The sequence below is a fragment of the Euprymna scolopes genome, chromosome 41 (assembly GCF_053919585.1).
Source record: "Euprymna scolopes isolate OS-2025 chromosome 41, ASM5391958v1, whole genome shotgun sequence".
Taxonomy (NCBI): Eukaryota; Metazoa; Mollusca; class Cephalopoda; order Sepiida; family Sepiolidae; genus Euprymna; species Euprymna scolopes.
The window spans coordinates 73,496,588-73,513,462 of record NC_136522.1 but is presented as its reverse complement, the minus strand read 5'-3'; the positions used below and the strand labels follow the sequence as shown (position 1 = coordinate 73,513,462).

At 34.4% G+C, this 16,875-nt stretch overlaps 1 protein-coding gene across 3 annotated transcripts in view; it reads right to left on the bottom strand.

Moving 5' to 3' along the window:
• LOC145266631 (arf-GAP with Rho-GAP domain, ANK repeat and PH domain-containing protein 2-like) overlaps positions 1 to 16,875 on the bottom strand; it is a 277,212-nt gene that overhangs the window by 123,186 nt on the left and 137,151 nt on the right. For all 3 annotated transcript variants that reach the window (XM_080122551.1, XM_080122552.1, XM_080122553.1), the window contains 3 exons: positions 16,679 to 16,770; positions 10,532 to 10,575; positions 2,890 to 2,968 (listed from right to left, as the gene is read on the bottom strand). In XM_080122551.1, the coding sequence (XP_079978677.1) occupies positions 2,890 to 2,968; positions 10,532 to 10,575; positions 16,679 to 16,770 (215 nt within the window). The remainder of the gene's footprint in view (positions 1 to 2,889; positions 2,969 to 10,531; positions 10,576 to 16,678; positions 16,771 to 16,875) is intronic.

Below are 16,875 nucleotides of genomic sequence, written 5' to 3'. Positions count from 1 at the left end.
AATTTTTGAAGTTGCGATTTTTCACTGTAAATTAGAAGATCGAAAACAGGGGGAGATAACTGCATTCTATCGTTGGAGTTGCTTTGCGCAGCATCCGATGACACCATCTTTCAGGTTGGTCATCTCGCTTTTTCTCAATATGCTGCATGCTGTTTTCCGAAAATCAGTTTTAAAATATTTTCTAATGGACCATTTTTCATAAGTTTTGGAATTTATACTAATTTCGACATGATAGATAGATAAGTACATAAGGTTTTCTCCTGAAAAGTCTTCGTTCGAAAATACACAATTACTTTTGACGACACACTATAGGAAAGTTGCATCAAAGTTTGTCCTTGAGATTTTTCAAGTTCATTCCAAACACAATGGCAATTCAATTTTCTCTCAGCTGAAGTCGGTTAAATTAAATTCTGTGAATAAAAACAATTTATTCCTGTGCTGTTTACCATTTTGGCTTCCATAAAATCGGGGGCAACTCGGGGAGAGAGAGAGGAGGAAGGGGTAGCTCATACTTCCTCATCACTTTGGGGAGCTAAATAATTTTTTAATTTAGTTTTATTTCAATTTGAAATTAACTTTTATAATTCTAACCCTAATATGTCGTCAAATAAGAGAGAAAGAGAGAGGAATGGACAGAGATCTAAATATCTAAGGTTTAGTGTATATATATATATATATATATATACACACACACACACACACAGAAATGGAAATTCTTTTAACTTTCTTGAAGTTTTACATTTGGATTTTACAGTCACTGGATTTTTTTATCTTCCACCAGACTATCCATTCATGTGTAATCACCTTTTTCTTCACCATATTCCCTCTGCTTCACTTTTTTGTTTTCAAGTAAGATCTTTGACTTACTTGTTGTTTCATCAAATAAGTCTGCATGCAAAATCCGATCCCGCATTTTGCTAATTCCTACCCTCTGATGAGAAAGAAAGTATTTCTTCAAAACTCTGCGGATTAAGGACTATTTTTTTTTTTTTTTTTTTTTTTTTTACACAGTGATCACCACTTATCAAGGCCCGGAAGCCACTCAGGGATAAGGGTTATTGCAAGTACATTACGTTAGTGTGGAGATTTGATGAAGTGTTTACTTAAGGGGGCGGTTCATTAGGAATTTGTTAACATTAGACTTGAAGACACCCAAGTTGTAGTCCGGAGGGAAGCAGGCAGACGGAACAGAGTTCCACAGGCATGCAGTTCTAAGAAAGAAGCTTTGTTCATGGAATCCGCGTTTTGATTTAGGCACAGATATAGAGTGGGGGAAATTTATATTATCCATTTATCTAGTGTTTCCTTTTCAGTTTTCAGATTAAATATGTTTTTAACTCATTTCAAAGTGTTTTTTAACATATTTTATTAACTGTTTGCTCATATTATAAGCTCTATTTCCTATTTGGTTTTATCGAGCTTTTACATCTGGCTGAGATAATTTTATAAATATTAATTCTTTAATATTTATAATATACTTTAATTTTACCATCTTGGATCATTTTGGTAAATTTAATTGCAATTTTTATTTTATATATATATATATATATATTAAGTAATGTGATTTATAATTTAAAATTTAAAAATCAAATTTTAATTAAATTAAAAATCAGTTTCATAAGAAGGAACAACAGCAAAATCAATTATCTGTACGATCGTTTCGGAAAACAATGCTTTTTATTGTGGTATACATCAAGTTATGTAGAATAATTATATATAGTTTTTTGGTAAGCAAGGTCTCCTCATCAGCAAATTTAGGAGGGTTTTTTATTGAATTTAAAAGACACCATAAATAAACCTAGCATTAAAAAGTAAGGCAGATGAATCTGAAAAATTGAAATAAAAGGTCTGAATTTAAAATTTATAAGAAAATTAATATGGGTTAGAGATAGAAATAAGTAGAGAAAAATATATATTTTTGAATTTACATAATAAATTTGCTTTAAAAACATATAGAGATATTTACCTTTTAATTTTTCTTTTTTTGAAATCAGGAACTGTGGTTAAAGTAGTCATTTAGATGTTTGCTATAGCTTTTTATCTTATTGAATGATGAATTTTAAAAGGGGGGACGCTCGTGCAATAAATTGTTTCCGTTAGCGTATTTTTAATTTAAAGAAGCTACGGTTTATATATAGAGAGAGAATGTATTTTTATTACAAGTTTTAAGGGGAGATAATTGTCATGTGTTCTTGACTTTATTTATAATTTATTTCACGGGTCTAAGGGAGGTAATTAGTCTAACTTAATTTATTAACAAAAAAAAAAAAATAAAAATAAAAATAATAGTGGTTAGAGTACTGGGAAAAATCAATTGTAAAAGTGATATTCTCCTGAAGGTTGAAGGTTCAATCTTCAGTGTGGGCAACAGAAATATACATTTGCGAATTACTTAGGATGACCTTCTATCCAGTCATGGCTGATGGAACACTCGAAATTCACTCCAAATTCCTGAGTTAGCCAGAAACATTCCTGAGTTCGACAAGATACACCTGAAGAAGGTTGGAGGTTATATCAACCAAAACGTTGTGAAAATCACACTCAAGATGAGAACAGTAGTCCGATGAATGATAATACAAAAAACTTCTTTTATGTTCGTTTCTTTTCATTTTGTCTTAATAATTCTCCATTCCAACTTTTTAGATCAACCAGCTTAAAGAACAGGAAGTTGACCTAGCAGTCTACTATCATATCTATTATACAGATTCCCAAGCTCAGCATAAAGATTCACATGTTCTGCAAGACAGACCTGAAAAAGGTTGGAGGTTACATCGGCTGAAACGTTGTGAAAATGACACTCAAGATTAGTACAGTAGTTTGAATAATTTATCCTCATCACAAAATATTTCACCTTTCATATGAATTGAAGAAATAAGCAACAAATCTTACCTTTTCGTTTAAGTAATAACGAAGATCTCTTCCGTTAAATATCACCCATCGTTTTCTCCAACCTTTATTTCCTTGAACACTAAAAGAGAGAAAAAAAAATTTTTTTATATTCACATCCTAAACTATTAATCATAGAAATAAGCGGATCTGTAAAAAATTAAACTTTGAATGCAGCAGCAATTAATGGGAACAAAGTCAAATAATACACTTAGACAACATTCATTTAGATTTCTAAATTATCGGAAACATTGTCTGTCCCGCTTCTCTACTCTTTTTCTTTCTCTCCTTGATAGTCAGGGACCCAAACCTTAGAGTAGCCCCTAAAGATGCCATCCTATCAGCAGATGCAAAGTACTGGGTTGCTGTATTGCCATTTGGTGAATGGATTTTGGACCATGCAGTAGCTTCTGGTGGAGCCTCTCAGTGTCATATTAGTGTGAAATGTCACGGTCTGCAAAAATCATTTAGTTTCCTTTTCCTTCCTTCTCTGTCCTGCTCTAACAACTCTGCTGACCTCTTCCACATATCTCCATATTCCATCATGAAAAGTCTCAAGAAACAATACAAACTTAAACCTAGAACTCCAACTCTCAACATAAACACCCACTACATTCGAACCTTCCAGAGGTTGAAATCCAATTACAAGAGACTAAACCAAACCTATTGTTTCCGTGCAAAACCGGCATTGGATCAGCTGTTTCTATTTTGTCCTTCATTCCTCATTTACAACGAGCGATGTTTCAGACAAAAGAAGAAAAAGCTGTATAAAAGATCAGCAGTCTTTTTCCTGAGCACTTGCTTAAAATGTCCTTATTTTTCTCTTTATTTCTATCCTTAGGCCATGTCACTAATAAGGGTGTTGAAGGTAAATGTTTTACCTAGGCTGATGTTATACACTTGATAGAGACGTTAACCTTGGATTAACCCCCAAAGAGGCCATCCTTTTAGTAGATGCAAAATACTGGGTTGCTGTATTGCCATTTGGTGAATGGATTCTAGACCATGCAGTAGCTTCTGGTGGAGTCTCTCAGTGTCATATTAGAGTGAAATGGTTACGGTCTGCAAAAATCATTTACGGTTTACTTTTCTCCTTTTGTTTCCTTCTCTGTCCTGCTCTAACAACTCTGCTGACCTCTTCCACATATCTCCATATTCCATCATGAAAAGTCTCAAGAAACAATACAAAGTTAGCCCTAGAACTCCAATTCCCAACATAAATCCCCACAATTACGGGAGACTAAACCTAACCTATTGTTTCAATGCAAAACTAGCATTAGATCGACTGTTTCTCTATATGAGTTCGCGATTAAAGGATACTCAAACTTGACATCAAAATCTGACCCCCAAGATCGCCATGGACATGGAATATGTGCCTACATTAGAGATGGCTTTCCATGTAGTAGAGACACCTAGAACTCCAATTCCCAACATAAACCCCCACAATTACGGGGTTATCATGTAGTAGAGACACCATTTATTGCCCTATATGTGCTTCTGGGTTGCACTTGTTCACAGCACCACATTCATATTTGTTCTCTATCGTCTCCGCAATAGTGATGTTAATATCATTGAGAGTATCTCTGAGAAAATTGGCCACATCCTGTCTCCTCATCCCAGGCTAACATTCATGTGGAGATTTCAATATTCACTAGGTTGAATGGTTAGCCGACTCAAACAAGACTTAGAAGTGCACGCCTGTGGAACTCTCTTCCGTTTGCCTGTTTCCCACCTGACTACAACTTAGAAGTCTTCAAGTCCAACATAAACAAATTCCTGATAAACTGCCCGCTTAAGTAAGACACTTTATCAAATTTCCATTACTAACGATTACTACAATATTATCCCATTGATTACTGTACACGCAATAACCCTTATCCCCGAGTGGCTTCCAGGCCTTGATAAGTGATGACTACCATGAAAAAAAAAAAAATGTCGAAGAGAAACTTTGCCATGATTTCTCCATTGCTTATAATTTAACAGAGATTGCTCACAAACCTACCCATGTGCCCGACCCTGACAGACAGGATGAAAGTCTCCCAGACCTTTTTATTACAAGTTGTCTAGATTAGTGCTCATCCAATCGCTCAGTTATCTCAGTTAAGATAAAAACTAAATGTAATAAGTCCTCAGATGTACCTCTCCATCGTACAGTATACCGATACTCTATGGCTGACTGGGATAACTTCTGAATATTTATATCAGATATACCTCTGCGTTCCATGTTTAACAAGAACATGTCCCCTATAGTATCAGATCTGACTGAATGGTTAATTGTCAGTATAGACCGCTTCATATCCTTAAAAAAATTCCAACAAAAACCTAAGAGCCAGCTGTGGTTCACTCCAGAATGTGATGCGACCATTGTGCACGAAACCACTATTTACGATGAAATACATGTTATGAAACTAAAGCTGCTTTTAGGACAGCCAGCAACAATCATAAAAGAGTAATAAAGAATGCAAGAGATTTGCATGCTCAGTCTGTCAAGTCTAAAGTAGTTGAACAGTGGTTTGATTCCTACAAGTTTTGGTAAATAAAAAACACGATCCTGAACAGAATTGTGTTCTTTATCTCAATCATCACCTGGGGTAATTTTGTCAGCATCTAACAAAGCAAAACTCTTTACTAAGAACTTTGCAGCAAATTCTACACTTTGCGTACAGGGCCACCACGCCCTACCCTCTGTATTTCCTCCTGTGACTGAAAACACGCTATGCTACATACAAACATCTGTGTGCGATGTTGTCAAGCTTATCAAAAACCTTGATTCCAGTAAAGCAACTGGCCCTGATGGCATTTCAATCACAGAGCTCAAAAAGCTTCAACTGGAACTAGCTCCCATACTTACAAAACAGTTTGAACATTGCTTTAAGGAGAAATACTTCGCAATATCTTGGAAAACTTCATTAGTCTGTCAGATATTTAAAAATTCTGGAGATTGGTCTGTACTGAGAGGCAGATAACCAATCAGTCTCCTGTGCATTATCAATAAGTTGCTGTAATCTGTATTAAATAGAGAAGTGGTCAGCAACCTCAGCAAAAATAACCTACTCAGTAACATGCAATATGGTTTCCATTCTGCTAGATCTACAGCTGACGTGCTAACTGTAATATCGCATGGGATTAGCGAATCTCTCGACAGGAGCTTCGTTTCTAGAGCATTGCTCTTGACATATCAAAGGCTTTTGATGGAGTATGGCATAAAGGTCTACTTCACAAGATTTCAACTAAGACTGGCTGTAATTTCATATAGGATCAGTGAATCTATCGACGGGGGAAGGGGGGAGGATATCAAGAGCAATAGCTCTTGACATATCAAAGGCTTTTGATGGAGTACGGCATAAAGGTCTACTTCACAAGATTGCCAGCTATGGAATATCTATTCACTGTGCGACCAAAAATCCAACCTTGATCGCCCTGCAGAAACCGTGGTGTAATTGAATCTCTACAGTTCCAGGTGAGCATTGTCTGAAGATAGCGGTTTCAATTCTACCCAAAGCCAGCCAGAGTATTAGTCGGCCAAAAACATGGCGAGACAACAACTATGGAAGACAGTAAGAGACTGAGAATTCCTATCCCGTCGCGGTTAACAACCCAACGAAGGCCAGAGGAATGGTTGACCTAAACGTTGTGAAACAACAACTATAAAGATGAGGATAACTGTTCGCAAATAAAACATCTCGATCTGCTCTGAGCCATTCAAATTGTCACCAACTCACGACAGTTGGTAAACTATCCCTAGCCATTGTAAACTGTCGCAAAACTCACTATCCTAAAACTGTCCATAAACTCTAAATATATTGACCTGCATGTTCAATCTTTTGTCCCAGTCACCTGCCACACCTTGATTAACAATCCTATTACATCTGTCTTTTATGTGCCTTGATGAACAACTTCCTTTCCATCTATATATATAAAAGCGAAAATGTGTGTATGTATGTATGCATATTTGTGTGTCTCGTAAAAACTTTCCACACGGGTCACGGATTTTTGCCAGACCGTTGTCATTTTAAACTTTCAACCTTCGCCCGACAAATATCGAAAAATTGGCCAAAAACGTTAATTTTTTTCACCCTGAAATTAGCAGTTTTCTACAGGGGACGGGAGGGGTCAGCAAAAACCTCCTCTCATGAAGAGTTCGGTTCTACACATGTGCAAATGACGTCAGAATCTGATTTAGTTTTAGTTTAAAGATTTTAAAAAGTGATCTAATTTCGTCCACGTCATCTTAGCTCAGTTGCTTAGAGCGCGGCTTTATTATCTAAACGTTTGGGTTCGAATCGTGGTGTGAGATGTCTTTTTTTTTTCGATTTTTTAAATTTTAATATTGAAACAGGGTTATTTAAGCCATTTTTCACGTTTTTTTTTTTTGGTTTTTATTTTTCACTTTTTTTTTTGGGTTTTTATTTTTCAGATTTTTTAAAGAAGTTTTAACGTTTGTTTTTCTGTTTTCTTTTTTAGTTTAGTTTTTTTTACTTCGCTTATTCTTATGTTTTGATTAACACCACCCACTCCCGCCTGAGCACACACACCTCCAAACACCCGGGCAACACCAGGTACCCCCCCCCCCGCTAGTTGTTAATAAACTTGCTTCTTTTTTGCTAGTCATCATCATCATCTATAATATAAATCTCACCTGTCTATTTAAATGTATGTATGTTTGTATGTCTGCCTAAAACTTTCGGCAGAGGCGATTGATTTTCACAAGATCTATATTGTTTTGAAGCTCGGTCCTTAAGACAACAAATATTGAAAAATTGGCTAAAAATATTAATTTCTTCACCTTCAACTGGGCACTTTTCTACAAGGAGGGGGTCACTTTTTTTCACCGATAATTTCGAAAGTCATCCCCTCTTTTCGATTGACTAGCCTTAATTTAAACCTTCATCACTTCCAGTTTGGCGATGAGATCAATAGCAAAGACGCCACTTTTTTTTTTCACATTCTTTTCCTCCTTTGTGGTACAGGTTGCTTGCCTACTTGCCCAACACCTCCAAACACCTGAGCAACGCCGGGTACCCCTCGCTAGTATCATATGAATCCGAAAAGGCCATGTTCATCATTCAGTAGATCAAGTCATCTCTCCATCTACTTCACAGCAACCTACCTTCAATTGTGTCTGTGTGTGTGTGTGTGTGTGTGTGTGTGTGTGTGTGTGTGTGTGTATTGGGGGGGGGTCATTTATTTACCCATTTTATTTACTAATTTGGAAAGATTATGCCGGCTCGTTCCCTGGGGAATTTATTACATAAACCAGAGTTAGGGGAGGGGGGGGTGAGCAGCTACAGAGGAATGGGTTGGATGGAAGAGGAGGTTGAGAGTGGAAGGGTTGGTTGGTTGGTTGTTTTTGTTTTACGGCATATCAACCCTTTTCGGGTTATTTAATGCCGAATCCAAAGATTTTGAAGAAAAGTTTTTTTAATAGAGTATATTTGTTGTTTTCACGTCGGTTTCTATTTAACCCATAGTTAGGACCCTAACAGGTACTACCACTCCGGGTCAGAGTGGACCTGGGAGCAATGGTAATTAATGGGTGGCTCCACACTCCCCAAAGCCCACAAGCTGGGGCCTCACCACTGGATATAGTTTAAGGTCAAATCCAGGACCCCTATTGAGGGACTTTTACCCTCTGCAGGGGGGCAGTCAGCGTATTCTAATGCCCCACCAACAGGGCCAAGAGAGTGGAAGGGAGAAAGAGCAAAAAGAGAGCAAGTTAAAGTGATGGCTAGAGAAAGACGTGTTCAGTTTTGCCTTGATAAGTGATGACCTCAATAGAACATAAAAAATAAAAAAACAACCTAGAAATATTAACACAATAGCATACTTAAAAAATTAATTTCTTTTTCCACCATAACTGATCTTATCTGATCTGATCATGACAGAATTTTATTAAGTTGAAGTTGGCTTGAAGAGGATAGCAGAAGTGAAATGTGAAGAAATAAGAGAACCAGGAAGTCATGTTAAGTTTGGATTTTTTTTTTTTTGGTGGTCATCACTTTTCAAGGTCACAAGCAACTCCAAAATACAGTGTGTGTGTTCAGCTGGAGAGTAATGGGCTGGGAGGACGTGAAAGAGGAGGTTGGGAGTGGAATGGAGAAAGAGAGAAAGATAGAATGATGGCTAAAGATAGAAATTGTAACAAAAATTATACATTTTTGCCCCGGACAATGCTGGGTTGCCCTTCTAGTCTATAATATAAAGAGCAATTGTCTGTGTGTATAATTGTATGTCCGGTTAAAAGTAAAAAAAAAAAAAAAAATTTGGTATACTTTTAGTTGCAATATTTTTTATAAGAGTATGATTACAGAATGTTGGAAAGTTCTACTCATAAGTAATAAGATGGTACCAATCAAATGGAGCCACGTTCTGCTAGCAACCAATCAGAAACCGGAATTGCTCCAGAAAAATATTGAATCTTTTAACACTCTCGCACATGATTTTTTCGTGTCGAACACAAGAGGGAATTTGGTGTCCGTCTGCAGACTTTTATAACCCGACACTTGTACAGATCAACTACCCAATGGAAAAAACCTATTCTTCGTCTTTGTTTTTACAATTCAAAACTTCTGATTGATGACTGTCATTTTGTTTGGGACAAGATTTTTCCAGCATATTGGGACCTCAATAATGAAGAGGTGGAATTCTGCAGCTAGACAAGTTTGTTAGATGGCCTTATCAATCGTTGGATTGAAGAGTCGGAGGTTTAGGAAGGAGTCAAACTCATAATAAATAATGGGGAGTCAGAGTCTGAGGTTTTAATATCCAAAAGCATCAAATCTGAATTTGGGAAGACTTTAGAATAAGAGATACGAAATTTTGGAAATTTTTAGAAGCCTGTATGGAACCTTGTACGTTTCAAGTCCACAACCCTGTATTTAAATCTTTCAACTTCAGTTTTAATACAGAATATGTTGCAATATCTTTGATATACTGAGAGGGTATGATGAAGAAAAGTTGGAAGGTTCTATTTATAAACATTGACGATAGGAACTAACCAATCAAATGGATCCAGGTTCTGCTAGCAAACCAATCAGAAACCAAAATTGCTCCATAAAAATATTGGATCTTTCCGCACTCTCACACATGATTTTTTTTCATATTGAATACAAGAAGGAATTTGCTTTCCCTCTGCAAACTTTTACAATCCAACACTTGTACAGATCAACTACCCAACGAAAAGCCTATTCTTCTTGGATTTTAAAATTCAAAGTTTTTCTGATTGATGACCACCATTTTGTTTGGAACAGCATTTTCTTTTTTTCTTTTGAAACCAAAAATGGCTTTCAATTCAAAACATTTGATCAACATTGCCCTGGATGAATAATATCTAAAATTTAGAAATTTTTTTTTAATTCTCTAGGGATCAACTGGGCAACTTTTCATATTAGGTAGAGTTTTCAGCCATCCGATTTACTAATGTGGAAGGAATATGTCAACTCATTTTTCAAAGAATCTGTTATATAAAGGAGAATTGTATGTGTGTGTGTGTATCCAGCTAGAGAGGGAGGGGGTGAGCAGAGGAAAAAGAGGAAAATGAAAATGATAGCGAGATAGAGGTTTTGATAGAAATATGTTAAACTTTTGTCTTGGGCAATGCCGGGCAGCCCTGCTAATTAAAAAAAGATACAAACAAAACATTTACCCTCCTTGTTTGTGTAGGTATCCACTCTTTTCCAGTGTTCGAGGCTAAAAAAAGAAAAGGAATACATTAAGACAAATAAAAATGACCACATGTATATTTTTTTAACTGTCCGCAATAAATAAATTAATAAAAATGACCACATTAATAAAAAAAAATTATAGCATTTGGTTTTACTGGTAGTTTAAAACCAATAAATATTCATTTATCTTTACTACCAGCTGTGGAAGATTTCGTTTTAAACAAAATCAAATAAAGACAAAAGGGTCGTTTTTGGCATTGGAAAATAGGCACAAATTATTTCGATACCAAAAGTTCTGATTTTTACAATAAAGAGAGAAAGATATAGAGAGATGAAAAAGGAACAAACCAAGTTATATGTCCATCAACGTTTCGTCTTTATTGTAAAACTTCTTCAGGAATGAACTGAAGAAAATGAAGTACTAGTACAATATTTTCTTCAATTCCTTCATCCAGAAGAAGTCTTACAATAAAGATGAAACATTGATGGGCATATAACTTGGTTTGTTACTTTTTATCTCTCTATTTTATCTGAATACTATTTCTATATATATATATATATATATATATATATATATATATATTGTTAAGTTTTGAGACATTGTGTTGAACAAAGATAGCGGCGTAGTTCAGATCAGTAACCAAGATGGCAGCCAAGAATCAAATGCAGTCCGTGACATAGTTAAAATCTTAAGTTCTGAGATATTGTGTTGAACAAAGATGGCGGCGTAGTTCAGATCAGTAACCAAGATGGTGGCCAAGAATTAAATGCGGTCCGTGACGTAGTAAACGGCAAACTGATTGAATCCAAAATTCGACAATTTTTATAATAATTTTGGGACGTTTTCATTGGTTGTTTAGTACAGCCGTTGGTTATAAAAATGATCGTCGAATCCATTTGTCTCATACCCCCATTAGGAGTCAAAAACATTTTACATTATATATATATATATATATATATATATATATATATATATATATATATATCTGTATAGAGAGAGAATAAATGACAAAAAACTATATTCCAAAATTCATGATGTTGACCATCTTATAATTTATTCCTTTAATTCAGTTGACTTATACAATTCTTGACAGTATCTGTTTTGTAGCACAAAATCAATCAGTGAATCTATTATGCTCTTAACTCATCAGCTAAAACTCAAAATGGCGTAATGGAAAAATAAAAAAGGTATTTGCAGCTTCTCTTCCAATTTTCGGATTTTAATCATTTCAAATCACACTTCATTTCCTTTTAACGGATTGACTGTTGTTATTTCTTCTCCCTTAAATAATCAAATTCTACCTAATTTACACCATTAACAATTACAACACTACCACCTTATATGCATTATCCCTTATCCTCAAGTGGCTTTCAGGCCTTGATAAGTGGTGACTCCTTGTAATCTATATATACACAAACACCAATCAGGCAAAAGATAGGAAAAGTTTATTAGACAAAGCAAATGTAAACGTCAATCTAACTAATATTAATGTTAAGATTTTGTTCCTTAGAAGCGCTGGTTGAGTTTGAATAAAATAAAAGGCATATTATATATGGTTGAAGCCAAAACAACGCATTATTACAAAATAAACAGACATTTATTTTGTTTGAAATTTATATTAAAATTCATAAATATATTTCGAAGATATACTTCATCTTCAGTATGTATTTCTTTTTTTCTTTTTTTTTTTTGCCATGTTATTGTGGGAGCAGAGAATCACCAAGTAGAAGTCCGTTTGTTGTTTTTACGGTAGTTTTTTTTCTCAATCAATGAAAACACCTCATCTCAAAAATACAGACAATTACGACATTTATTCTGTTTGAAATTTATATTGAAATTCATAAATATATTTCGAAGATATACTTCATCATCAGTATGTCTTTTTTTTATTTTTTGCGATGTTGTTGTTGGAGCAGAGAATCAGAAAGTAGAAGTCCGTTTGTTGTTTTTACGGTAGTTTTTTTTAAATCTCGGAATGGTACGTTGGTCAGGCGGGATTTACTTTAAGATTTTTGTTCCTTAGAAGCGCTGGTTGTTGGCTTCAAACGTATATAATATGTATTTCATTTTATTCAAACTCAACCAGCGCTTCTAAGGAACAAAAATCTTAACATAAATCCCGCGTGACCAACGAGATTTAAAAAAACTACCGTAAAAACAACAAACGGGCTTCTACTTGCTTATTCTCTGCTCCAACAACAACATGGAAAAAAAAAAAAAAAGACATTCTGAAGATGAAGCTTTGCTTCGAAATATATTTATGAATTTCAATATAAATTTCAAACAAAATAAATGTCTGTTTATTTTGTAATAATGCGTTGTTTTAGCTTCAAACGTATATAATACATATTTTATATAAATATTAATATTTATATATTAATCGCAACCAAATAAAAAAGCTCAATATGATGACAATAGGACGTAGAGCTATACATAAGAAACATAAATGATGGATTTGATTTACTTTAACTGCATCAGATTATTCATTTTAACCACATGGGATTGGATTATTACCAAACTTCATCATTATAGTGGGGCAGGTTATCTCCATATTCCATAAGAATCTTTCACTTAGTAATACAAGCACCAAAATTGGCACAAGTGACATTCAGAACTTACATTTTAAGAAAAGAACGTTAGCCATCAGAAAATTCAACATGGCTGCAGAAACAAACCTGAAAAATTTTTAATTTACAGTTTTTATTTATAGTTCTTGTTTATATATTTGATTATTTTGGCAGCAAGTAATTATTCCAGCACATGTGATTGAACATGACAGTTATTCTTTTTTCCGTTTTTTTTTGGGGGGGGATATCTTTTCAATTCGCCGAGCATTTTTTTTAATTTCAGCTAGCATATTGTATACTATGGCGCCCAAAAGTTGTTGTTCAGCCATATTTTTCTCAATCGCTTTATATTATTGCAAAAAAAATATATATATATATATAAATACATCAAGCCTCAAAGAAAAAGAAAACGATAACAACAACAATCGCTCCTGATGACGATCAGATGCGCTGATAGAAAACACTTGAGAAAAAATATGGCTGAACAACAACTTTTGGGCGCCATAATATACAACATGCCAGCTGAAATAAAAAAGACCGCTCAGTGAATTGAAAAGATATGGAAAAAAGAATAACTGTTGTGTTCAATCAGACGTAAGCTCCGGCTGTCGTTTGGGTGACCAGGTTTCGATCCTGGCTTGAGGTAGTTGCTTGTCTAGCCGCACTGATGAGAAACAGCAAAACAGTACTGTATGTGGATGACTATATATATATATATATATATACATACACTACTTTTCAGCCAATTAAAAACTGGCAAAAGTTATAGCCTGTTGACTTAGAATAAGTATTTTATGCCAAATTGATGGTTGAATATGGTTAAATGTTGCTCATTTTTGCATTAAAAATTCCTATTAATCCCAACTGTGCATCGAATGGATGCCATACTCAATTTGCTGCATTAAAGGTACATACAAAATTCCAGCCAAATCGACCCAGTAGTTTCACAGAAAAAGTGGAACAGACAAACAGACTTAGCAAAATATAAATAAATATGTTATGTGCAAAGTTTGGATATTAAATTTGATTATTTTTAATCAAGATAAACTGGTTTTAGAAGTCGAGTGTGGAATGATTTAAAATTAATATTTATCTGTTCAAATGATATATATATATATATATATATATATGAGAGAGAGAGAGAGAGAGAGAGAGATTTTATTTTACTCATAGACTGGCAAGGGGTTAGAGGAATGGTACAACAGAACTTGTTTTGCTACTTGCATTGACCATCAGAAAATACCCATTCAGTTTTAGAATCAACGTGAAAACCTGTTTGATAATATTTTATGAGTTTGAAAAAAGTGAAAATACAAGGTTGATGAAAAAGTGAAAATACAAGGGTGATGAAAAAGTCTTGATAAGTCAGATAATGTGGAAAGATACTTATGTTTCAAAGAAATTTTGCATTTTGAACAAGCGCCAAATGATGCCATCATTAATGATGGCAACTTGACTGCAGAATGAGTTATCTTAGTTTTAGCAGAATTCCATGTTTTTTTTTGTTTTTTTTACTCCAGAAAAAACGGATTTTCATTGAAATCTATTTATGGATGCAAGTTAGCCATATTTTTTCTTTTTCTCGGTCGCATTGACCGTGTAATAATGGCGGAGGAACCGCGTCTAAACTACCGGAAGAACTGAAATAAAATTATAGAAGAAAACTAGTTTAATTCTCGTTTATTTGGGGTTTGAAATAAAGTAATGGTGTAAAGATGTCTGGGAATGAGATAATATAAAATGGCCATATTCGTCATCGTTTCAAGCTCAATTATGATTAAACAATCATTTTTTGATGATGTAATTCCTTATACGTTTTGCGTTTGCTGTGTTTCCTCATTCTCAGATTCAGCTGTTTAAAGTCTGAGCCTGCCAGACAGTCTATCCGTAAATCGGTTTTTTTTTGTTGTTGCTTTTTTTTTTTTAAATCTAGTCTTACTTTGAGGGGGCAGCTTGTTTCCCCTTTGTAGAGTTTTCTACATTTACATGAAATCAACACTTTGAAAACATCTTGTGTGAGCAATCCCCCCCCCCCCCAACCAACCAAAAAACTTATGATAAAAAACTGCGTTTATGAGATTTCATGTAAATCTGGAAAATTCTACAACCGGGAAACATGCCGCCCCCTCAAAGTAAGACTAGAAAAACACCGAAAAGCTGTCATACATGGAGAAACTGTAAAATCAGCCCCAGCAGACCGTATATGGAAAGAAAAAGCCACCCATTCCCCAATGTGAGATGTTAAAATACTAGATATAGAAGAAAAATGGAGGATTAGGAAAATCAAGGAAGCAACATATATGCTGGATAGCAACAACCTCCTAAGCTGTCCAAGTATTGAATTTAACCACATTTGGAATCCATTAATTACAAATTTATATGGAGAAAAAAAAAAAAAAAGAATTAAAGATTTCTTTCTATTATCTTTTAACCCTTTCACAAAATATGCTCAACCCAAGGGAGATAATCCCCCCCAAAACCCTTTTTTTAGAGTCACCTCCCTTGCACTGTGTTTTCTAGAAAAAAATAAAAAACATGTAATATGTTTATTCAGTTTTGTAAAATAAATTTTTCACTAATAGTGACAATTAACAGAATGATTCAGTTAAAAACTGAATCATAGGAAATTCTTAAAAAGTACCCGACTGACCCCTGAAAATTGAACTTTTTTATAACAGTCCGATTTCTTGCAATTTCAGAGCTAAAACCTTTTTCTTAGTTGAAAAAAGACATAGATTTTACTCCTATCGAAGGTTGGGGGTTTCATCGACCGAAACGTGCCAATAACGCCCAAGATGAGAATAATTGTCGGAACAATAAAAAAAATACAAACATTCATACCTCACCTCCAAAATTCAAAACTGGTATTAATGTTTTGGTATTTTCTTTAAAAGTTTGGGTGGAATTATTTTATTTACAATTTCTTACTCTTTCAGTCTTGTAACTATGAGCTTAGCTAATGAAATATCTTAATTTTTGCTTAGTTTTATATTTTATTGTATTATTTTATATTAATATTAATAAGCTACAAGTGATTCAAACTGTTCATCAGTTTATATGTAGATATATCCTGAACCAGCAGGCAAACTATATTTTGCAAAATAATAACACTATAAACATTTTTGTGTTGGGATGCATAAACACCCCATGGGATTAACCATGTTTGGAACACCCAGGTGACTAACACAGAGTTAAATAAAACAAAGTTAGTTTCAGCCAAATCGCTAGGGCTTTACCTCCTTATTTTTAGCCTCGATTTTATGCATCTTTCTCTTTTTCTAATTCTTTATCTTTCTTTATAGGCCACTAGTTTCAATCCTTGAGACTGGTAGGCCTGATGATACTGGATTTCAAAAGTCGTATGCGCATATGTAGCCAGTAACATTTATAGAAATTTAAAAAAAAAAAAAAGAATTTTTAAAGAAAAAAAAAATGCAGATCCTTAGATGAGCAATACTTAACGTATTTACTGTTTCATCGTTGTCGGATATTGTATGCATTGCTTTTTTTTTTTTTTTTTTTTTTTTTCAAAATCATGCAAATACAGAAACGCTATTTACCGATTGTATTCCAGGTGTGATTTTGGCGCCGCTCATCGATGGGGAAGAACATTGCAAAACACCAGCATTTCTTTCGCTGCCCTCTCCATCAGCTGAAACGAGAAAAAAATAAAAATAAAACATCAGATAAAGTTTTAGACAGCAAACAATATTCATATTACAAATTTGACTTTGTTTTTATATTAGCAGGGCTACCC